This window comes from Psammomys obesus, unplaced genomic scaffold (genome assembly GCF_907164565.1).
Source record: "Psammomys obesus unplaced genomic scaffold, mPsaObe1.curated_primary_1811, whole genome shotgun sequence".
NCBI lineage: Eukaryota > Metazoa > Chordata > Mammalia > Rodentia > Muridae > Psammomys > Psammomys obesus.
Genome location: NW_026585895.1, coordinates 41,527,613 through 41,554,028, shown reverse-complemented (window position 1 = coordinate 41,554,028; position 26,416 = coordinate 41,527,613). Strand labels below are relative to the sequence as shown.

The window sequence follows — 26,416 nt, the reverse complement described above, 5'->3', positions numbered from 1 at the left end:
TAAAATTTTTTTCAATCAGAAAAAGCTACACACTATAATAATCTAAAGATTCATCATGTACATCAGCATGTGAAAGGCTTTAGAAGTAAATGTGTTTGACAAATATACTCAACACAGTTTAATTCTTATGGATATTCAAAAGAAAATATACTCTTAGAACACAGTACACAGAAAGAAGGCATTTAGAAACTTAAGTTGTCAGACAATTCATTTTTGAATATAAAAACCTGTTCCCTAAATTTTCAGATTTCAGGCACACTAAATATTCAGTATTCTCATTAATACTATCTTATCAAACATCTTTGTCTGCTCTGTTTGCAATGGGACAACACCTCGGTGTTGTCTGGTTTTATCTAATTAAAAGTTGGGCTGGAACATTACAGCTTCTTTCTAGTGCTTCCACACCTGGGAAGTCTGAGAGCATTCATCCCATAGCTGCTCTCCAGGAAGGAGTCCTCTAGTGAAGATGATGTCTTCCTGCCCTTCCTTTTGTAGTTCACGATCTCAGCGTTTTTAAAACTCATGTTCAATTGTATTTTATATCTTACTTGATATATTGTGATACTTTAATTCTTTCATGAAGTTCTTAGATCTTTACAGCTGTGCTTTTTGTTATCTAGGCTTCTACCATTTTGGAAAGCCCCCCCATTTGGATAAATAGTAATAATTCCAATCATTAAAGTATGTTAGTTTCCAAATCTGATGTAACCCCTTTTTCTAGGTGTCTGCCCTTCCTGCCATTTGCAAAGAGAAATTCTCTAGACATCTTTCCCTCCTCTTCAGTCTATTTCGGAACTTCCACCCTTCAAGTGAACTCCATCTCTTGCTGCTGCCTCTGCCCTGTGAGAAACCTATCTCCTCTGATACTGCCATTCCTCTTCTCTAATCTGCCAGACCTGATCTGAGGACCCCATCATCCTCATGCCAGACTCCAATCTTGAATCCACCTGCTTCTTCCCTGAGAAGCCTTTACCTGTCCTTCCTGTTATCATCACACTCTCATTGTCACTTGGCTGCTCCTCTCACCCAGCCCTCCTCCATTTTTCGGCTCAGCCAAATTGTGGGTCCTAGGGTCCAGTGCACATCCAAGTCTCCTTTCTTTTTGTCAATCTTTCTTAAATAGAAAAGCATTTCTTTAAGTGTTTCTCTGCCATTCTATATTCCTCTACAGAGAATTCTTTGTTTAGCTCCATACCCCATTTTGACTTGTTGCTTTTTAACTTCTTTAGTTCTTTATATATTCTGGATATCAGCCCTCTGTCAGATATAGGGTTGGTGAAGATCCTTTCCCAGTCTGTAGGCTGTCGTTTTGTTCTGACGAGAAGGCAGTGTCTTTCACTTTACAGAAGCTTTTCAGTTTCATGAAGTCTCACTTATTGATTGTGATCTTAGAGCCTATGCTGTTGGTGTTCTGTTCAAGAAGTTGTCTCCTGTGCTCAGTGGCTGGCTCCTTGCTCTTCACCCCACCCCCGAAAGGAGGAGCAGCCTTTATAGGCCACAGAGGAATACATTGCAGCCAGTCCTGACCTGATGAAACCTGATAATCTAGGGTCAGATGGAAGGGGAGGAGGTCCTCCCCTATCAGTGGATTTAGAGAGGGGCAGGGAGGTGATGAGGGAGGGATGGTGGAATTGGGAGGGAATGAGGAAGGAGGCTACAGATGGGATACAAAGTAAATAAACTGTAATTAATATAAAAAATTAAAGATTTCAAAATCTATCACAAAGAATTTCAGTATCTTACCCAGTGTTTTGAGTTAATTTGTTATGATAATTATGTCAATCTACTCTCAACCTCTCTAAAGACAGGAGGCACAAATTAGTTCACAAATTAGTTCAGTTCATAAAGAAATTCTTCATGTTCAGGATTGGGATCATAACCTATTTGTTACTGTAGCAGGTCCAAGCTATACTGGTAGGTGTTTTTGTTTGTTTATTTTTTTGTTTCTTAACTTGATACAAACTAGCATCATCAGGGAAGAAGGAACCTCAACTGAGAAAATGCTCAGATTGCATTGGTCTTTGCCACATCTGTGGGCATTTTATTAAATTAATAATTTATATAGGAAGACCTAGTCCAGTACGGGTTGTACCTGGCAGTACTGTGTTCTGTAAGAAAGTAGGCTAATCAGGCCAGTATGCAACATTCTTCCATGTATTCTTCTTCAGTTCTTACTGTTAGGTTTCTGCCTTGATGGACTGTGAGCGGTGAGATAAAAAGCCTTTTCCTCCACAAGTTGCTTTTAATGACAGTGTTTATCACCGCAGTAAAAATCAAAGTAGGATACAAACACTGATTCTCCATAGAATTACTAACCCAATTGAAGTATTCTCCAAAAATGGCTTATGATTTCTTGGGTTTTGGCAGGAATGGAAAAAGGTTGTTCTGAAGGTGGTCAATATGATAAAACCAAAGACATTACTCAAAAAGCCAAGAAAAATTCAAGTTTATTATTCTACCTTTCATGAACCAAAGCTAAATGCATTCTAGAGAGTGTGGTGAAGAAATTAGATATTCACCTACACATCATGTCTCAGTCAGCAGCCAGTATTAAAAAAAATCTTCAAAGATTAGAGGAGAGCCCTCTTGCTCCTCAAAGTGGACTTATAAAACCATTCTTCAAGGTTTTTAATAATAGAGCATAGCAAATGGAATCAGGTTAAATATCAAGTACTTATAACAACCTTATGTCAGACTCTTCAGGCTTGGTGTGTTTGCTGGGATTGACACCTACTACTTAAAACCAACAATGACCAAAAGTCTCTGCTCCTACCTCCATCAGTCTGACTAAACACAAAGTACAATGGCTAATTTTGGTTGACATCTTGACACACTTAGGAAGATGGGAATCTCATATGCATACTTGCTTTTGTTAGATTATCAAGTGAACATGTTTGTAAATTTTTTTTAATTTAAATAATTTAAAATTAGGATTTTTTAAAAATTCCTAATTGACAGGAAGGCCCACTTCATTGTTGGTCATTTTACTCCTAGATGGTCTTAGATTATATAAGAAAGATGGCTGATAATGAACCAGAGAGAACAAGTCAGTAATGAGCTTTCTTCATAGTTGCTCAACACATCTAGACATTCTCTGTAGTTGGTGCTTCTGTTTTTACTTTAGTTCCTTCCTGAACTTCCTCCATGATGTTCCCTGGAAATGTAGCTAAAAGAAACCCCCCTTTCCTTAAGTTGCTTTGGGTCATAGTATTTATCACAGCATAAAAGCTAACGGGAACACAGGGTAAAGATGTCAGTTACTCTTAAGCCTATCTCACACTTCTTAGATATGAGAATGAATTATTAACTTATACCAGAATTTGCTGTACAAGTATTTTCTCTCTTTGATATGGAGAAAACCAAACAGACTTGTCCATAGCTGTTCAGTCTCTTTGGGCATTCCTTTCCTCATTCCCCCCTTGTTATGCCCAGTTACATGACACTTTTCCTAGGATATACCATTCTAGGAAAGTTCCATTCATTGATTATTTATCTTTCTTTACAAACTAATTCCTACTATTTTTTTCATCCAAACTCACTCTCCCTTCTGGTGACTCTCTTACCACTCTTCTACCATCTGTTTATTCTTGTGTCTGAATATTCCCTCCCACTAACTAATCCCTCAGCCTTTGTATGTCAGGATCAATGTCTACTCACCTTGAGTAATTTGAAGCCTATATTATCTTACTATTCAAAAGCCAAATTTCATGATCGACTTTCTCCATAACACTCATTATGGCTGTCAGAAAGTTAGGTGTGTTCGACCACATAGTAACGAGATTTTGTCTTATTAATTGAACTGTAACTCATTCCACCTCTTATTTTTAATATACTTCCTTTACTATTTCCTTTGACCTTTCTTGGTATTTATTTTTTTAATTCTTTTTGCATTTATATGGACAAACCCTGCTACCCAAATGATCACACTGCTAATCTGGACGATACTCCCCACAAGTATGATGGCCCTTATTTCCTTGGCTAAGCCCTTATTCATGATATGTTAAGTCTCAAGAGCGCTTTGCTCACTTACTGCTCACACAGCGATGGCTTCCTTCTCTACAAGGACTCTTGTGACATGTCTCTACACCATACCTCTAGCCTCCTTAATTTTATGGCTCACCAGGAATAGCAGGTGTCCTCCCCTAAGATTCAGATAGCCTCTACTCAATTTAACATACATTGGTCACAGTATAACTCTTTCTTTCCAAAGAATATCTCAAAGCTTCAGTGCTTCAATCTAGAAAACACTCTTCTCTTCCCTCAAAATCAAAATGAAAGAAAAAGTAAATAGATTTACTTTATTTTTAGGGGCCTAGTAAGTTCATCCCAAATTTTGAGTCTTAGCAAACCCCCCTCTTTCTTTCTCTCTCTCTCTTTTCATTGAAAAAATATTTTTATAGAGTATATTCTGAGAATGTTATCTCTCCCCCCAGTTCTTCCCAGTTACTCCACACCTTCCCTCCCATCCAGATCCATATCCTTTCTGTCCCTCATTAGAAGACAAGAAGACAGTGGGAGAACTGGCCCAATGACAAAGAAGAAGTTGCAGGCTCACAAACTCAGCTACCAACTCAGGACCAGATCCAGAACTTTGAGCTAGCCATCCCCGACATCTACACAATCTATGATGAACTGCTGGAGTGCTTGAATGGGCTGGTCCAGCAGAACCAAAGCCACACAATCTCCATGAAACAGGGCAACAACAGAATATCCAAGAGGAATCAAGGTACGGATCTAGTATTAATGGTGCAATAGAAGACAGAGGTCTTGAATCAGACAAATGACTCATTGCAATGAACATTTGCTAATATAACTCTTTGCGTAAAAGGATATACTGTGTGAAATGCTTTCACACACATACACACACACTCTTTCTCTCTCTCTCCCTCTCTCTCTCTCTCTCTCTCTCACACACACACACACACACACACACAGGAGTCCCACAAAAACACAAAACCAGAAGCCAAATATAGACATACACAAAGGAACTATAAAGTTAAAAAGCAAAAATTGCCCCGAGTCAACATTATGTGAGCAAGAAACTCCAAAGATGCTGCTGAGTTTGTTTTGTGGTGTTCATTTCTTCTAGCTAAATTTCTTTACTAAGCTATTCAGAATGCCTAGGTCATCCCTAAAGTATCAAATCTGCATAGAAGGCTTAAAGCAGGCCTTCTATCTGCCCTTGTTTTAGGGCTTCCTCATATCTCCTAAAGTTTTACCCTGTTTGCACATGCCTCTTTTAACTTAGCCCTAATTCTCATCTGCCTACTTTATGAAGAAACATCACAGCAGTAACTAACCTATGTGTTTAACGGTTAGACTTAGTAATACTGGGTTGATCTTGTGTCTTGAAGACTGATAGAGTTGCCACTCTCTCTCTTTCTCTTAAAATTGTACATACAAGTTTTAGTTTCCTGAACAGAACACCAACAACACAGGCTCTTAGAGCAACAGTGGATATATGGGACCTCATGAAACTGAAAAGCTTCTGTAAAGCAAAAGAGATTGTCATCTGAACAAAACGACAGCCTACAGACTGGGAAAGGATCTTTACCAACCCTATATTTGACAGAGGGCTGATATCCAGAATATATAAAGAACTAAAGAAATTAAAAAGCAATAAACCAAGTAATCCAATTAAAAAATAGGATATGGAGCTAAACAGATAATTCTCTGTAGAGGAATATAGAATGGCAGAGAAATACCTAAAGAGATGCTCAATGTCCTTAGCCATCAGAGAGATGGAAATAATGATCCCGAGATTTCACCTTACACCCATAAGAATGGCAAAGGTTAAAAATTCAAGTGACAGCCCATGCTGGAGAGGTTGTGGTGAAAGGGGAACCCTCCTCCATTGCTGGTGGGAATGTGAACTCATACAACCACTTTGGAAATCAATCTGGTACCTTCTCAGACAATTAGGAAGAGCACTTCCTCAGGATCCAGCTATACCACTCGTAGGCATATACCCAAAAGATACTCAAGTACACAACAAGGACATTTGCTCAACCATGTTTGCAGCAGTTTTATTTGTAAAAGCCAGAACCTGGAAACAACCCACATGTCCCTCAACGTAGGAATGGATACAGAAATTGTGGTACTTTTACACAATGGAATACTACTCAGCAATTAAAAACAAGGAAATCATGAAATTTGCAGACAAATGCTGGGATCTAGAAAAGATCATCCTGAGTGAGTTATCACAGGAACAGAAAGACACACACGGTATATACTCACTTATATAGTCCTATAAGATAGGATAAATATACTAAAATATACACACCTAAAGAAGATAAACAGGATCTTGGGGGGGGGCCAAGATGGCGGCGCTGGGAGAACACCATGTCTGAGAAGCAGGACAACACACTCCGTGCAGCGACCAGGAGACTGAACTCTGGGCCCTAAAACAACAGCTATCGTGTTTCCCAGGTGAGGGGAGTCTCCCACGGCATGGGAATCAGTCAGGTCCACTCTCGGCTGCCCAGCCAGAACCCAAAAGAGAACTCGGGTAATGCGGGCTTTGGGTCTCCAGGCTGGTGCCGAAAGCCTGCGTGCCCTGATCACTTTCCCAGGCTGATTGTTGGGCACAAGGGTGCCTGAGACTGAGAGTCCCAGTCGCAAGAAAACCCCACGGGGAGGGAAAGTTGCTAGACTGGTCACAAGTCACCCAGGCTTTCCCTGAAAGGTCTCGCTGACCATGGGTACCTACCGCCATCACAACTGAGCTCCCACTGCGCACGGAGAGCAGCTGCAGCTGTGTGCCCAGCTCAAAATCCCTACTCCCTCTTCGGAGGAGGCAAAAGGCGGCCAGCAGAATCTGCCACAGACCATATTGTCTGCACCCCAACCCGAGATCGGGGCTGAGAAAACCCAATCCTTTCAGGCACACCCCCAAACGCCGCCATAACCCTGCCGCAGCGGAGCAGAAGGATAAAGAGGTGCACAGCGGCTTCACAGTGCCGGAACTCCAGTGCAGCCGGCCGCTCCTAGCAAAAAAACTACAGCTCGGGATCTGAGATTGTGGTCATTCTACACGTCCTGAGATTCTTCTGGGTCCAGCGCAATAAGGTCTAGCAGCAAGTTCTATCACCGGCGCCTCCCCCCCACCCCTCGAATTCTTGGCAGAGAAACACCTGCTCAGGGCTCAGGATCCAACTGAGAAGCCCCAACCCCTGCTGGCACTCCCCTGAGAGCACCTCCATAAGCTTGCCCTAGCAGAGGGGAAGGTCAGAGGGGAAGGACAGAGAGGCAGCCTGCCAAGGACACAGCACCCTCTCTCTAGCTCACCCAGCGGCCCCTAGCAGAGAAACCCAAGCTCTGGATCTGAGGACACTCAACCCTACCTGGTACTCTTCCGGGATCAGCAAACATAGATTCTACTGCCAGGCTGCTTCTGACAGAGAGATCTGGGCCCGGAATCTGGGATTGAGTACACTCAACCTAACTCTTTCCCAAGCCACCCAGAGACCAGTCAACATAACCCATCCTGGCAGAGGGAAAGGACAAAGAGGCAGCACACAGGAAAGGTGGACACCGAGTCCTGCGGCCATAGTGTCACAGAGCTGACTGTTAGCCTACCCATGCATTTTCTCGCAGCAGGATCAAATCAGAGAGTAGTGAACAAGGGGAACCCCTGTGCATTCCAACTGGTCCTGCAAGAGAGTGAGTGAGCCTTCTAGGGAGAGTTTTCCCCAGACCCATGGCCTCTCCACAGAAGCAACCAGATGAGATCCCTGACACCCACACCCCTAGTGTGGGCATCATAGGGATTCTTGGGATAACGACCCCAACATTGAAGCCTCTGCCTTGCGGGTCCACCAGTGGAATCCAGGCAAACAATCCCTGTATCTCAGTCAGAACTGCGTAATAGTGGCTTGCAGGCCACTGCAATAGTCAGAGAATCCGCGCATGCACACTGCGCCCGCTAAAAGTGCAAGCGAATAGCACCAGCATCACATTCCTTACTTAGGCAAAACTGAAACCACAGTGCACACTCCCAAATCAGTGAACCTCTCTCATCTTCCTAAAAAAACAGTCCAGAAAACAGAAAGAGACGATCATAGCACAAACTACAATCTCGAGGAACAACCAGTGAGGATTATAAATAACCAGATGGCTAGAGGCAGATGTAAGAACACTCCCAACAAAAATCAGGACATAATGACTTCACCAGCAATCCCACAAAACAATGGACACTTCAATTCACTAGATATACAAGAAAACGACCTCAAAACTGTTTCTCCAGCTATTAGAGGCCCATAAAGATGAAATGAACAAAGCCCTCAGAGAAATAGCCAAAGAAATCGAGACGAACCAAGAGGAAACAAATCATGCTCTCAGAGAAATGACCACGAAAATTGAGGCAAACAGAGAAGAAATGCACAAAGCTCTCAAAGAAATGTCCACACAAATGAAGGCAAATAAAGAAGAAATCAACAAAGCTCTCATAGAAATACAGGCAATTATACCCAAAGAAGTAGAGGCACAATTAGTGATACATAGAGAGGAAATGGACAAAAAAATAGAAGCTATCATTGAAAAGCAGGACTCCACACTCAAACAGATGAAGGAAATGGTGCAAGACATGAAAACAGAATTAGAATGAATAAAGAAAACACAAATAGAGAAAAACCAGGAGCTGGAGAACATAGAGAAAAGATCAGGCACTACAAAGGTAAGCATCACCAACAGAATATAAGAGATGGAAGAAAGAATCTCAGGAGCCGAAGATACACTTGCGGAAATTGACACGTCTCTCAAAGAAAAAATAAAATCAGAAAAGTTCCAAACACAAAACATCCAAGAAATTAAGGACACCATGAAAAGACAAAACCTAAGAATAATAGGAGTAGAAGAAAAAGAAGACATCAGGCTCCAAGGCCCGGAAAATATTTTCAAGAAAATTATAGAAGAAAACTTTCCCAACATAAAGACGGAGATGGCCATAAACATACAAGAGGCCTACAGAACACCAAGTAGACTAGACCAGAAAAGAAATTCTTCATGTCACATCATAGTGAAAACACTGAACCTACAGAACAAAGAAAAAATTCTAAAAGCAACAAGGGAAAAAGGCCAAGTAACATATGAAGGTAGACCTATCAGAATCACACCAGATTTCTCAACAGAAACTATGAAAGCCAGAAGGGCCTGGACAGAAATCATGCAGTCCTTAAGTGACCACAGATTCCAACCCAGACTACTATACCCAGAAAAACTTTCAATCAACATAGACGGAGAATTCAAAATATTCCAAGACAAAACCAAATTTAAACAATATCTACATAGTAACCCAGCTCTACAGAAGTTACTAGAAGGGAAACTCCAAACCAAAGAAAACAACTACATCAAAGGAAACAGATAACTACACAACAACAACAACAACAACAACAAAAAAAACAAAAGAAGACAAGCAATGAAACTCAGTGACACCACCAACACCACATCTAAAGTAAGTAACAATTGTTGGTCACTAGTTTCTATCAACATCAACGGACTCACCTCCCCAATAAAAAGACACAGACTAACAGAATGGTTGCGGAAACAGGATCCATCATTCTGTTGCATCCAAGAAACACACCTATGCAACAAAGATAAACACTACCTCAGAGTAAAGGGCTGGAAAAATGTCTTTCAAGCAAATGGTTCCAGAAAACAAGCGGGAGTAGCCATCCTAATATCTAATAAAATAGACTTTCAACCAAAGTTAATCAAAAAAGATAAGGAGGGCCACTATATTCTCATCAAAGGAAAAATCTACCAAGAGGACATCACAATTTTGAATATCTATGCCCCAAATACAAGAGCACCTACATTTGTAAATGAAAGAATATTAAAGCTGAAATCACACATTGATCCTAAAACCCCAATAGTGGGAAACTTCAACACTCCACTCTTACCATGGGACAGATCAACTAGACAGAAAACAAATAGGGAAATAAAAACACTTACAGAGATCCTAAATCAAATGGACCTAATAGACCTCTACAGATCTTTTCATCCAAACTCAAAAGAGTATACCTTCTTTTCAGCACCACATGGAACCTTCTCCTAAATAGACCATGTAGTTGGTCATAAAGCAAGCCTCAACAGATACAAAAAGATTGAAATAATCCCTTGTATCCTATCTGACCACCATGGACTTAAGCTGGACCTCAACAACAATAGAAATAACAAACAGCCTACATGCAAATAGAAACTGAACAACTTGTTACTCAATGACAGCTGGGTTAAGGAAGAAATAAAGAAAGAAATCACAGACTTCCTAGAATTCAATGAAAATGAAGGTACAACATACCCAAATTTATGGGACACATTGAAAGCAGTGCTCAGGGAAAAATTTATAGCACTAAGTGCCTGCAAGAAGAAATTTGTAACATCACATACAAACAACTTAATGGCCCAACTGAAAACCCTAGAAAAAAAAAAGAAGCAGATACACCCAAGAGGAGCAGACGGCAGGAAATAATCAAACTCAGGGCTGAAATCAATCAATTAGAAACAAATAAAACTATCCAAAGAATCAATGAAACAAAAAGCTGGTTCTTTGAGAAAATCAACAAGATAGACAAACCCTTAGTCAAACTAACTAAAAAGCAGAGGGAATCTATCCAAATCAACAAAATCAGAGATGAAAAGGGTGACATAACTGCAGACACTGAGGAAATTCAAACAATCATTAGGTCAAACTACAAAAGCCTATATGCCACAAAATTTGAAAACCTAAATGAAATGGACAATTTTCTTGATAGACTCCATCTTCCAACATTAAGTCAAGATCAAGTAGAAAGACTGAACAGCCCTATATCCCCCAAGGAAATTGAAGCAGTCATTGACAGTCTCCCCTCCAAAAAAAGCCCTGGGCCAGATGGTTTCAGCGCAGAATTCTACCAGACCTTCAAAGAAGTGCTCACACCAATTCTCCTCAAACTATTCCACAAAATAGAAACAGAAGGTATATTACCAAACTCATTCTATGAAGCAACAGTCACCCTGATACCTAAACCACACAAAGATCCAACAAAAAAAGAGAACTTCAGACCTATCTCTCTTATGAACATTGATGTAAAAATACTCAATAAAATATTTGCAAACTGAATCCAAGAACACATCAAAGATATCATCCACCACGACCAAGTAGGCTTCATCCCAGGCATGCAAGTGTGGTTCAACATATGGAAATCCATCAATGTAATCCACCACATAAACAAACTGAAGGAGAAAAACCACATGATCATCTCATTAGATGCTGAAAAAGCATTTGACAAACTCTAACACCCATTCATGTTTAAAGTCTTGGAGAGATCAGGAATACAAAGCACATATCTAAACATAGTAAAGGCAATATACAGCAAGCCTATAGCCAACATCAAACTCAATGGAGAGAAACTTAAATCAATCCCACTGAAATCAGGGACAAGACAAGGCTGCCCACTCTCTCCATACCTCTTCAACATAGTACTTGAAGTCCTAGCCAGAGCAATAAGACAACTAAAGGAGATCAAGGGGATACAAATTGGAAAGGAAGAGTTCAAAGTGTCACTATTCGCAGATGATATGATAGTATATATGAGCGACCTCAAAAATTCAACCAGAGTACTCCTCCAGTGGATAAACACCTTCAGCAAAGTGGCAGGATACAAAATCAACTCAAAAAAATCAGAAGCCCTCCTCTATACCAAAGACAAATGGGCCGAGAAAGAAATTAGGGAAACAACACCCTTCACAATAGCCACTAATAACATAAAGTACCTTGGGGTGACACTAACCAAGCAAATGAAAGACCTGTTTGAGAAAAACTTCAAGTCTCTGAAGAAAGAAATTGAAGAAGATCTCAGAAGATGGAAAGATCTCCCGTGCTCATGGATTGGTAGGATTAACATTGTGAAAATGGCCATCCTGTCAAAAGCAATCTACAGATTCAATGCAATTCCCATCAAAATACCAACTCAATTCTTTACAGACCTTGAAAAAAAGATTCTCAGCTTCATATGGAGAAACAAAAAACCCAGAATCTCCAAAACTATCCTGTACAACAACAGATCATCTGGAGGTATCACCATCCCCAATCTCAAGTTGTACTACAGAGCAATAGTAATAAAAACTGCATGGTATTGGCATAAAAACAGAAAGGAGGATCAATGGAACTGCATAGAAGACCCAGAAATAAACCCACTCACCTATGAATACTCGATTTTTGACAAAGATGCCAAAACCATTCAATGGAAACAAGACAGCTTCTTTAACAAATGGTGCTGGTCCAACTGGATGTCCACATGCAGAAAAATGAAAATAGATCCATATTTATCACCCTGCACAAAACTAAAGTCCAAGTGGATCAAAGACCTCAACATAAAACCAGATACTCTAAATCTGTTAGAAGAAAAAGTGGGGAACAGCCTAGAACTCATTGGCACAGGAGACAACTTCCTGAACAGAACACCAACAGCACAGGCTCTAAGAGCAACAATCAATAAATGGGACCTCATGAAACTGAAAAGCTTCTGTAAAGCAAAGGACACTATCATCAAAACAAAACGACTGCCTACAGATTGGGAAAGAATCATCACTAACCCTTTATCTGACAGAGGACTCACTCATATCGAGTATATACAAAGAACTAAAGAAGCTGGAAAACAGCAAACCAAGTAATCCAATTAAAAAATGGGGAACAGAGCTAAACAGAGAATTCTCGACAGAGGAATATCGAATGGCAGAGAAACACTTAAAGAAATGCTCATCCTCATTAGCCATCAGGGAAATGCAAATCAAAACGACCCTGAGATATCACCTTACACCCATCAGAATGGCCAAGATGAAAAACTCAAGGGACAACACATGCTTGAGAGGTTGTGGAGAATGGGGAACCCTCCTCCACTGATGGTGGGAATGTAAACTGGTACAACCACTCTGGAAATCTATCTGGCGCTTTCTAAGACAATTAGGAATAGTGCTTCCTCAAGACCCAGCTATACCACTGCTAGGTATATACCCAAAGTTTGCTCAAGTACACAAAAGGGATATTTGCTCAACCATGTTTATAGCAGCTTTATTTGTAATAGCCAGAACCTGGAAATAACCCAGATGTCCCTCAACGGAGGAATGGGTACAGAAATTGTGGTATTTTTACACAATGGAATAGTACTCAGCAATCAAAAAGATGGAAATCATGAAATTTGCAGGCAAATGGTGGGATCTAGAAAAGATCATCTTGAGTGAAATATCCCAGAAGGAGAAAGACAAACACGATGTATACTCAGTTATATAGACCTACAAGATATGATAAACATAATAAAACTATCTTATTCTTCCAGCCACAGTTTCATTCTAGAAAAAAGAATGGAGCCATCCTACAAAAGTCAACTTCCCTTTCTGTTGCACATAATCAGTTCTATATGGGACAACAACCCTGAACATTTTATTTAAGACAGACTCTTTTGTTACATATTTTACTATCATTTACTACAATTTATTCAGTTTGTATCCCGGCTGTGCCCCCTCCCTTCTAAGACCCTATCTTGTCACAGATTCTCTACATTATCACCACACAATACAAGTCTCCTCTTAAGGGGCTTTCAGATCACTTCCCTTTGCTATGTGGATCCCTGGGGACACCTTTTAGGACATGTATAGATCACCTCATCCTCATGCCATATGTTCAGCAACAGTTCTTACATTGGTATATCTACTTTCAGATTTAATATTAAGGCTTCCCAAAAAAGTATAAGAGGAGATAACAATGTCATTTATATCTTCTATCTGTAATCATTTCTTGCTTCTGCTTGACTTTTCTCTACAATCTGATAGCAAACCTATTTTCATTTTGAAAGACACTCAGCATCTGGCTTAATTTTTTTTTCATGTAATAAATATTCTTTCTCTATCCCTATAGTCTACAGGAAAAGTAGAACACACCAATGTTTCTCTCAATTTATTAGCAGTGCTGAGACTCAAACTTCCCTAGCCATCTCTTCTACCTAACAGCCTCCGTTGTTTGTGATGTCTCCAGAAAATTCATTAACTTCATCTGCTTTGATTGTATATTGGACAGCGCCAACACTACATTCCCTTTTTCAAATACCTCATCTCCTTTTCCTCATGCATGGTATCCCCTTACATGTAATCGGTCACACTCTAAAGTCTTTCATTTCTTACACCTCAATCTCTTTACATACCCACCAGGGCAACTCTGTTTGCATGTATGATTCTTCCTCACCCTTACATCCAAAATCAGTACAGATTTCAGGTAATCACATCAACAGCAAAGGTAAAAGACATTACTACCTGGCTACAATGCTACTTCAACTCTCAAACTCTTCTGGTGACCCTCCTCCTCCTTAAACCTCTAGTCTCACAAGTGCAAATTCCCATGCATAACTATGGCCCCGTCACTGCTTGAAGCTGTCCTGACTTATCCAATATCCCACAATTAAACAAGTGTTCAGACTTCACTTTCAAATCCTTGGAACCAGCTTTGCTGTTCCTCTCACCACTAAAAGCCACTGCTAAAGTACCATGATATGTCCTTGGGTTCTTTCTTTTCTTTCTTTCTTTCTTTCTTTCTTTCTTTCTTTCTTTCTTTCTTTCTTTCTTTCTTTCTCTTTCTCTCTTTCTCTCTCTCTTTCTCTCTCTCTCTTTCTCTCTCTCTTTCTCTTTCTTTCTTTCTCTCTCTCTCTCTCTCTCTCTCTTTCTTGAACCACTTGTCACCCTATTCTGATAGGATATCTTTTATAAACCTTATCTCTTCCAGGATACTAACTTTTCTATTTACTTGAATTTGCATGTCTATACAAACTCAATAATCTCTAGCATTTCTGCCTCTCTATGTACTTGAAGAGATGTACCCTTAAAACTTTACCTTACTTAGGCAAGTCCCTCCTTTGCTTTTTTCCCATTACTGACCTTGAGAGATGCCTCCTACTTTTCTGCCCACTGGATGCCTCTTACCTGTCCTGAAATTCTGACCTATAGGACATAGCTTTTCTTTAAATTGTCAGATAAACAGTCATGTTTCAAATAATAGCTCAGCTCCATGACATATCACAATATTGACCACTTTATTGACATCATCCAACATCTTTACCCAGACTCTCCTCAAATTACAATTTTTTTAAAACATATCCTACTTCTTCAGTGTCTTATCCTATTCTACCTTCTTAGGAATCTTTCCTGCCATTCTTTGCATCTATATTCATCTTCTTTCACTTTCTACTTATTACTAAACCTTGACTTGTCCACCACACATCCATTCATAAAGCCAATGAAAAGACAAGATACCAAATGGAATATTCCCCTCCCTTTCTTTCTCAGAAACCTTTTACTGTTCCTCCTCAACAGATACTAAGTACTGTTATACTAAAGTGGATGATCTGTCCTGCTTTTTTCTCTGGTATGTGCTTTAACCTTATTCTATTTGAAACAGATGACTTGACTCATTCCAATTTCCAGTTTGTGGACTCAGCATACCTCAAGGTTAAATTCTGGGCACTCAATGAATTTTACGTACTCCCATACTTTTAAAGCCTTACTTAGGCTACACTCTCTGGAGAATACTCAGTTTGGGAAAGTGAAGTCATTGCTCAAGAAAGCTTGGATGTCACTCTACATATTTTCTTACATCTTTTAACCTTCTGATATCACTGTTGTTTCAAAAACTCAAGAGATTTCTTCCTCTGGAACATCAACTTATGTCTGTTTCCAGCCAATTGGGTTTTTGCACAAACACTGAATTCCTTTACAGTAACCAAATAGTTATTGCATAGTTTTGTGGTTCATTTCCCTAATGTATCAAGTTTTCTAACTATCTGACCCCTTGAAGTCCTGAGTATGTCTTCAACCCACTGAGGCTCTTTTAGATATATTCAACGTGAAGCAGCTACCTCCAAAACCAAATTTGCATGCAGGTAGCATTCTCGAAAACTGCAGAGCTCCAGCTCTCATCACTAGCTCTCATCTGTCTCTCCTTTCAGAAACAATGCTACTTCTATGTGAATCAGTTCCGGGTTCTGCCAGATGCAACACAGAAGTTCTAGCAAACATTATAGGCCACTGAAATTTGACGAAAGTGTCAAGTACACGTACTGGGGAGACAATGGCCTCTTCAATAAATAGTTGGTAAAACTGAAGATCACAGGAAGGAAAAATCAAATGATATTGTTCTCTCTCACTGTATTAAAAATTAACTAAAATTTGACTAAAACATATAAAGAATGTTCTTCTTTTTTTTTACATTTTAAAAGGCATGTATTTTTATAATATCTCAGGTAAAATTATACAAATGATATTACTTTAATTTAAAAACCTTTTGCATGATGAATCAAAGAACAGAAAAACAGTTTTACCTACAGAATGATATGAGATATATGTAAACTATATCTCTTATAAGGTTCATATTCACTATTTAAAAGGACCCTAACTCCATAGCTAATATCCATTCCAATAAAAAAATGAACAAGGGACCTGAGCAGATGTTTCTTAACTGACTAAGAGGTATATAAAGAAACATGGCACATCATTAATAATCCAAAAATAAAAGTTAAAATGACAGTGAATTACCACATTACCCCAATTCAGCTGTCTTTTATCAAAAAGACTGTGTGTGTGTGTGTGTGTGTGTGTGTGTGTGTGTTTGCTTGAGTCTATGCCAAGATGTAGAGATGCTTCTACACTGCTGGTCAGAATGCAGATTAGTATAGTCAATGTGAGAAATAGTATAGAAGTTATAAAATTAGTTAAAAGTAAGCAACACATGACCTAGCATCCCACAGGATTATGTATATATTCAATGGGAATGAAATTCTTCTGTCAGGCTGGTATGCATTCTCCTTCGGGAGTGTTTTCATATAATTAAAAGAGGAAATTAATCTAAGTACCTAAGTGCCTTAACTGGTGAACCGTTAAAGAAAATGTGGTAATTATTCACTCTCGAATGTTATTTAGCCACAAAACTGATAAAATCCTATCACATTTGATAACAATAGAGATGCATTGGTAAAGTATTATGTTATGTGAAGAAACTAGAAGAGAAAGAAAACTATTGCACCATCACGCTCCTTTGGGGAATCTAAGCAAGCTGGTCTTACAGAAAGACGCAGTACAGAGGCTGATGAAGGTAAGGGCTTGGGGAAAAGTCTTTAACAATACAAAATTAGGTAGCAGGAAGAAAGAATCATGCCATTCTAAAAGGATGACTATCATTAACAAGGTCATATTTACATTTAAGATAACTGAAAGAGAAAGTTTTTAATGTGCTTCCAACAAAGAAAAAGTCTATGTTTACTTGATCATACACTGATCACTGCACATGAGCACAGATACATAATGTGCTCCACAATATCTCTGTTTCTTTAAAATTAATGAATACCTAATTTAAATATTTTTGAGAATGCAATGCAATCCCTAAGGCAAATAAACACAATGGGTTTTGAAAATGTTCCTTCAGTATTCTGACCCAGCCAGAAATAACCGTGGTTTGGACATCAGCAAAGGGTGCAGAGTTACAACCACAACTGGGTATGTTTTTAATATGACAAAACAAACAAAATTTTACTAACAATATTCTCCTTCTACACCAACCACACTAGCTATAATTGTCATGGGTAAGAATGGGGGAACAAAATCAATAGATAAAATATGAATTGGGAGAAGTGAAGGGTTTTATGAGGAGTTACAAAAGCATTTTCTGTATTAGAACATAACAGAAATTAGAATCACACTGAGTAAATTGACCTACCTGGCTATTTTTCAAGGTATTAACTGATATTTCCACTTTGAACTTCTTTTTTTTAAATTAATTACTTTTTTTTTATAAATTACAGTTTATTCACTTTGTATCCCAGCTGTAGCCCTTTCCGTCATCACTCCCAGTACCACCCTCCCTTGCTAATCTCCTCCCATCCCCTTCCCCAAGTCCACTGATGGAGTGGTCGTCCTCCCCTTCCATCTGACTCTAGCTTATCAGGTCTCATCAGGACTGGCTGCATTGTTTTCCTCTGTGGCCTGGTAAAGGTGCTCCCCAATCAGAGGGAGGTGATCAAAGAGCCAACCACTGAGTTCATGTCAGAGACAGTCCCTGTTCCCATTACTAGGGGGCACACTTGTACACTGAGCTGCCATGGGCTATGTCTGTGTGTGGGTTCTAGGTTATCTCCATGCATAGTCCTTGGTTGGGGTATCAGTCTCAGAAAAGAACCCTGTGTTGCTCTCCTTGTAGAGCTCCTATCTCCTCCAGGTCTTTTTATCTTCCCCCTCTTTCATAGATTCCCTGCACTCTGCCCAAAGTTTGTCTATGAGTCTCAGCATCTGCTTTGATACCTTGCTGGGTAGAGTCTTCCAAAGGTCCTCTGTGGTAGGCTCCTGTCCTATTCCCTGTTTTCTCCCTCTTCTGATGTCCTTCCCATTCTGAGTGAGGACTGATCAGCTTACCAAGGGTCCTCCTTCTTATTTAGCTTCTTTAGATGTTCAGGTTTTAGTACGTTTATCCTATATTATATGTACAATATCCACTTATAAATAAGTATATAGCATGTGTGTCTTTTTGCTTTTGGGATATCCCACTCAGGATGATCTTTTCTAGTTCTCACCATTTGCCTGCAAATTTCATGATTTGCATAATAGTTGAAACCCTAAATCTGCATAACAAAGAAAAAATATTAAAACAGCAAGGGAAAAAGGTCAAGTAATATATAAAGGTAGACCTTATTCTGAACTTCTTTGTTATTGTCACAATAGTCGTGATAAGTTGAAAGTTTTCATGTCAAAGCTTCTATTAAAACTCCTCCCTCCATTTACTTCATTCAGATGTCTATTTCATTTCTTCTTCTATGTGAGATATAAGCATCCTCCCTTGGGACCTCCTTGGCTTCTTTGGGTCTTCTTCTGGATTGTAGCTTGGTTGTCTGTACTTTATGGCTAATATCCACTTAGACCTGAGTACATACAATACATGCTTTTCTGGATCGGGGTTAACTCACTCAAGATGATCTTTTCTAGTTTCAACTTGGGTAGGGAAGGTAATGGGGATGGGAAGTCAGGTGCAGGGAGACAGGAGGCACCAGGAAAGAGAACACAATTCAGTGGGGAGAGGCCATTTCTGGAACAGGGGAAGCTCCCCTGAATCTATGGGAATGATCCTAGGTGAGACTTCTAGCATCAGGGCTTAAGGAACTGAAGTTGCCACCTCCAGTAGCCAGGGGGGACTTCAAATACTGGATGGAGGACACCAACCCACCCATAAATCCTTTGACCCAAAATTTGTCATACCTACAAGAAGTGTAGGCATAAAGATGGAGTAGAAATTGAGGGAGTTGCAAAACAACAAATAGTGCAATATCAGACCCACCCCAAGGGAGAGAGCCAAGCCCTGTTACTCTGCTATGCTTGTAGACAGGATCCCAGCATAACTGTCTTCTGGGAGGCTTCATCCAGCAGCAGCTGAAAACAGATAGAGAGAGACACAGCCAAAGTAGGCTGAACTTGGGGATTCTGCGGAAGAGTGGCAAGAAGGATTGAGAGACCTGGAGGAGTCAAGGACACCACAAGAAGACCTATAGAGTAAACTAACCAGGTCCCATGGGGGCTCACATAGACTGAACCACCAACCAAAGAGCATGCATTGGCTGGACCTAGACTCCCTGCACATATATAGCCAATGTGCAGTCTGCTCAACATGTGGGTTCTCTAACAATAGGAGTAGGGGTTGTTTCTGACCCTGTTGCCTGCTTTTGGATTCCTTTCTCCTAGCTGAGCTGCCTTTTCAGTCTTCAGTGGAAGAAGAAGTGCTTAGTCCTGCTGGGACTTGTGCCAGGGTGCCGGACAGATTGGGGAGAGGGAGCCTGAGGGTGAGACTGGGAGCAGGGGTGGGGGGGAAGCTGTGATCAGGCTGTAAAGTGATTAAATAAATAAATAAATAAATAAATAAATAGGGAAAAATCTAAGCAGTTTGCTTAAGTCTGGTGACCATTAAGTTTAAAAGGTAGATGAATTTAAGCACATGATTCTTTGACTTCAACATGAACTGAGCCTCATTAAGATTGAGACCATCATCCCAATGTTATTTAAGCACTCAACTCTCATATCTCAATGTCATTTGAGACACCACTGGAGAATATGATGTGCCAAAATGTGAGTTAGCCTATTGCCTCCTTCTTCAAGAAACTCACATGGTACACTCCACTCATCGTCACATGAGCCCATACTTTGATTTGCTGGATGAAGAAGTATAGACTTGTGCATGTTCCTGGAAGGCTTAAAATCGAAGGATTATTTGAACTCAAGAGTTTATTGCTATCTGACTGTTACAACTAGACCTTGTTTCAAGAAACAAAAACAAACAAAAATACACTCTCATGATGCTTGCTTCTATAAAATCATAATTAAATTATGGTCAGTTAGTGGGCCATTTTCTGTAAATAACTCTTTACATGAACTGGGCCCACTCTAATTAATTTCTTCCGTGTTCTGTCTGCCTCAGGACTGTAAGAAGTTATAGTCACCACACAGACCATTTAGTCCATGAAATTTTCAACACTTCTGATCTGGCTTTCAAGAAGGTAGCTTCCTTACATCTCAGACCTTCCTCAAGGAATCAGAGACCTGAGAACTGGGGATTTTATACTTCTAACAAACACTGGGCTGTTTGGTGGGAAAAGACTGACCCAGTAGTCTGACCAGTCAGGAATAGCTCTTCATTCTGGTGAAATTTCACAATGTCCAATGCTGACATTTCTAGAAGAGATGAGGAACACACTGGGATATCATGATTGTGTACCTGCTGTGAGGGTTTTTCATGTGGCAATAAAAGAAAAAATGCAAAAACCACGGTGAGTGGGCTAGGCCTTTCTGTGAATGTAATCCCATTTGACTGTCCTCAGAGATTCATTATGTGGCTTGGATCCAGTTTCCTTTATCCAAAGAAACTAATGTAGTTTCACTTCATCTTAAAACATTTTAAATACCAATGAAAAACCTATAAACCACTCATACTCAGTTCAATTTAAAACTGGGAACAAATCTATTGTTGTATCCCCAGAATAGCAGTTACAAAAGATTTTCTTTATGACAGCAAATGCACTTTAGAATGGTTTTCCAAATATCCATAGACTGTATGCTGAATAGATTATTCATTTTAGTAAGTTCATACAATTAGCTCTTTTGAAATTCCTTGGTAGGTTAGAAAAGTATAAAGTACATATTTTCAAACTTATTATATAAAGCTGAAATGGAGAAACAGGCAGTTAACTTACATGTCTTTGGGATCCATCGTATTCACATCTCTCAATTTTTCCTAAGCTGCCATCTGAGAAATACAGCTTTTCTGCACGGTGGTCAATGGTGAGTCCATTCGGAGTGAGTATGTCTGTGCTAATCACCACGTGTGCATTCTTCCCGGTCAACGTGGCTCGCATGATGCTGGGATGCTGTTCATTCCAATTCGTCCAAAACATTAAACTGATTAAAGTGAAAATCATGAGAAGAGTTAAAGATGTTATTAAAAATAAAAACGCTTGGTGAGTTAGAAGAATATAAATTTGTTTAATATTTTCTTCCTAATCTATGACTGTATGGAAGACTAAGTAATAAGAAGAAGTAAATTTCATTTTCAGAAATAGATTCCAGGTTTCTCTTAAAAATACCAAACAAACAAACAAACAAAAATATATGCAAATACAATTGCCCTGTGTGTGCCTTCAGATAATACTTTAATTAGGTAAAGTCAATCTGATGCAAAATGAAGAATAATTAATTATGTCACTAATCAAGGAAAAAAACAATAATCTTAATTTTTTATGAATTTTATTTTCTATAACTAAACAAATCATCACATTTCAGCAAATCCACTGTGACCACCACAGGCAATTATGCCATGGTTATACTACATTGCCTCCCTACAACTGATAAACATTAAACATCATTTCCCTTTCCAATTTTTCTTTGGAAACTCTGCCTTTCTTATTTTTTCAGAGAAATAATATGATCAAATTTCCATGTTTCAATAGGTTTTATGTGTTCATTCTTAAATGCTGTTTTAATATACATATGCAATTTGTGGGGAGTTCTATCAAATACTTACAATTACAATATCTGTTACAGACAGATGTTAGATTACTGTCTGCATAAGTGTGCTGAAGCTCATTAGGAGGAGATAGAGCCTCTCAGCCCTATTTTCATGGAACAGTTCTCATGTCTACAGGACTCTTCTGCTGCACTGTCTGAAATAGTTGCTTAGAAAGAAAGTAGAGAGCAGAAAGGCAGAGGAAGGGGAGTGAGCCTTAAGTCTGGACACTAAATATCTGGGAAGAAAATCATTAACTCACATGAATCAAGAAAATCTACTAACGTAATATTTTATATTTATAACCAGAATGTCCATATACTTCAATAAGTAAGCACTAAAGCAAATATGGGCTTATGATTATCAACATTCCTAAGGAAGTTGCTGAGAATTTTGTAAAAATCTATTTCTGTATCATATTCAAGTAGAAATAAATGTTTCTAGTTGCTCATTTAAAAAATATCTCACATATATCTCTAGTCTTTCTTAAAATATAACATTTCTTTTCCCTAATTAAAAAAAATAAAAGTGTTATGTTCTTCAAGTGAGTAAATGCCATAAAAATAAAATTATCAGCATTTATATCAATAAATTGATTTTTAAGTGAAAATTTGTTTAATCAAATCTTATATTTAGATACATAATATATGATAGTAAATTCACAATTCATCTATAATATTCCCCTAGATTGTTATTTTTTTTTAAAGTTTGGAGCTCTTTCCCTTTCAGTAATTTCCTCTTTCAGTTCCACAGAAGGATGAATAATTCAATTTTGAGCAGTTCAAGGTTATGAAAGTTACTAGTATGTGAGCCAAGCCTGAAACTCAAATATTCTAGCTATTATGATTTATAATTTTTTTCTTTAAATTATGCGTTGGTCAACTGGTAACAAAAGTGATTTCAAAATATCATTAATGCCAGTTATGTAGACAATGATTAAAATTGATTTTTTTCTGTTTGAAATTTTACTTATGAATCACTTTTTAGTTGAAACTCTTTGATATGTATAATTGAAATATGTAGTTTGCTAGATACAAGTTGAAAGTGTTTTTGGCTATTTCATAAGTAATTTTACCAAGATGAAGAAGTCAACAATTGGTGATCATTATAAGTAATAGCAGGAGTCATCTACCTGTGATTATTTTAATTAACTTATGTATTCCTTTGACCCATTACTGTACAACAAATGTTGCTGTGCTAATGAACTGAAAACATGAAGTGAAAGTGACCCATTTTCACTCTTACTATAGAATTACTGTGCTCATCATGACATGATGTTCAATTAGGGATTTAAGGCTAACCTCAGTTTCAAAGAACTTTCATAAAAAGTTCTATAAAAGCCAAGGCTTCTACCTCTTTCCCTCTGAGAAACAGAGGTCAGTGGAGCACAGCTCTCAACCTTCTCAACTGCTTGAGAAAAGAGCTTTTGCGTTTACTCAAAGAAAAATGGGTGGAAATTAAAGGTGTATAAGTAGAAATGAAACTATTCTTATTTGCAGAAGATATGAAGTTACACACAAGAGATTTGAAAGATTCCACCAGAAAGCTTCTAGAAACAATCAACTATTTCAGCAAAGATGCAGAATACAGGATCAATTTGCAAACACAAGTAGCCTTTCTATAAACCAAAAAGAAACACACCAAGAATGAGATCATGAACATATTCTTATTTGCAATAACAAAAAGGACAATAAATTACCTTGGAATAAACCTAAAGAATGAAGTAAAATTCCTCTTCAAGGTAAATTTAAACCTCGTAAGAGAGAGATTGTGAAAGACACTAAAAATAGAAAAATACCAAATGCTCATGGATTGGTAGACTGACAGAATTAATACTGTGAAAATGACCTTTCTACCAAATAATTTACATATTCAATGTAATCCTAATCAAATTGCCACAAATATTTTTTACATCAGTAGAAAAAAAAAAGAAGAAAAACAAAAACCAAGTCCTAAAATTCATTTGGAACCGGAAAAGGCCCCAAATAGCCAAAGAAATCCCAAACAACAACAATAAAAATAAAATTAAGAAGATTACCATTCTAGACTTACAGATGCCTACAGACATCTTACAGATTTTATTACTTTATACACTTTATTACTATACAAAGGTATAGTAATTAAAAACAATATGGCACCTGAATAAAACTGTCATGTAGGTCAACTGAATAAAACAGATGAGATAAAGTACACAAAATGACAGTCATCTGAGGACAAAAACTTATTGGGAATAAAAGTCAGCATAATCAACAAGGTACTGGGAAAGCTGGATGTCCGCATGCAGAAGAATGAAACTCTACCCATATCTTTACCCTACAGAACATTCAGTTTGAAACCTGAATTACTAAAAATGTTATAAAAATGCATAGCCAATGAATATGTGTTTGTGTTTTGTGTGTGTGTGTGTGTGTGTGAGTGTGTGTGCAGAAAAATTCTTTATTTGGCAACATTGGTCAAGTGGACTCTCATAAAACTAAAAAGCTTTTGAATAGCTAAGGGAAAAAAAAGAATTAATTAAAGAAATCCTCAGATTGGAAATCTTTGTCAGTTACTAATATCCTGACTTAAAAAAAAAAAAAAGGTCAAGGAACTAAATGACCCACATGAAAAACGAGCTAAGATTAGAAATGGCTCATCATACTCAGCAGTTATGGAAATGTAAATTCAAACAGCTCAGAGATTTTATCCCATTCAAGTCATAATAGCTCATAAATAATTGACATCAGTTGTTGATAAGGTAGTGGAGAAAGGGTAACCCTTGTTCACTTTTGGTAGTAACGAAAAATACTGCATCCCTCCTGGAAATCAGTGTGGGGAATCTTCAAAATACACAAAAGTGTAAATATACCACACAACCCAGCTATACCACTCCTTGGCATATACCCAAAGGACTCAAATTCCTAATCCACAGATACTTGCTCACCCTTGTTGTTGGCTGCCCTATTCACAATCTGAAAAGCTAGGGAATAGAAACACCCTTAATATCATTCAACACATGGATGGATAATTAAAATGTGGTACATATACACTATGGAATATTTTTAAGATGCAAAAAGTGAAATTATATTTTCATGCAAATATGGAACAAGAAAATATTAGTTTAAAGGTCACCCAGACCCAGAGTGACAAACCTCAGAGGTTCTTTCTCATGTGTGGTTCCTAGCTCCAAATTTTTAAAATATTAGTTCATTTTTTTATTACTTACAATTTATTCACTTTGTATCTCAGCTGTAGCCCCCACTCTCGTCCCCTTCCAATCCCACCGTCCCTTCCCTTTCTCCTCCCTTGCCCCTTCCCTAGTCCACTCATAGGGTAGGTCTTCCTCCCCTACCATCTGACCCTAGCCTATCAGGTCTCATTAAGACTGTCTCAAGCGCACTGCCTAGCTTCAGATTTTAAGATGTGAGGAAACAGCATCAAGTAACAGACAGAAACCAGAAAAATATAAAGGGGCCACAGGGCAGGGTGTGTAGACTGAGAGAGAAAAGTGTGATACAGGGGATTGAGAGTAGAAAATAAAGAACTGAAGATGCAGGCAATAATTTGGAAGTCAAAAAGGAAGTCAGTAGAGAAGCAGGAAGAGAAAGACAACAACAAAATTGCTTCAAAATTATATTAATTTATATATTACTATAAATATGCAGCATGTAAATATATAAATAGATAGTTAAATATATTAAACTATAAATATATACATCATATATATGTATATATCCACATATATCCTCTTGGGATAAAAAAAAAACAGTGGACTAACAAAACTCTAGTACCATTCATGAGAAATCTCCTTTCCAGAGGTTGTTCAGTTGGTCAGGATAGTCCAAATAACTCCGAAAACTGTATAAGCTCTTGGTATTGATATAACCCTTGATTGCCTCTCAGAATCTGAAGGTAATCCACTGTTAATGGAGCAACCGCACAGTTAGGAAATAGGATTCAGAGTTTTCAACCTGTATGTAAACTGAAGGCCTCCTTCTTGTGGTACAGTTTCCATACTGTCAGAAATTACTGTGCAAGCTGCCAGGGGAGTGTAGCAGTTTGTGGTCCTGCTCATATGTGAAACCACAGGCCACAAAAATGATCAGAAAAACAAAGCATCTGTAAAGATGCAACAGTGCCTTTCATGTGTCAGTGCCAGTCAACAAATGTGTAATTGGACTCAATAGGAAGAAAATGATTTATGGTTCTAGACACCTAGCTAACTGTAAGAGACTAGTGAGGTCATGGGTCTTAAAGGAAAACTTGCTACTACCACTTTGCTAGATTGGCATAATTCCTTAACAACTTCTTATCCTCTAACCACAGATAAGTATCAATAGATAGATAGATAGATAGATAGATAGATAGATAGATAGATAGATAGAT

General features: G+C 38.4%; 1 protein-coding gene across 1 annotated transcript in view; it reads right to left on the bottom strand.

Annotated features, from left to right (window-relative positions):
- Window positions 1-26,416, bottom strand: part of Lrp1b (LDL receptor related protein 1B) — a 2,073,786-nt gene that overhangs the window by 402,678 nt on the left and 1,644,692 nt on the right. The window contains exon 42 of the mRNA XM_055599725.1: window positions 21,243-21,447. Within this exon, the coding sequence (XP_055455700.1) occupies window positions 21,243-21,447 (205 nt within the window). The remainder of the gene's footprint in view (window positions 1-21,242; window positions 21,448-26,416) is intronic.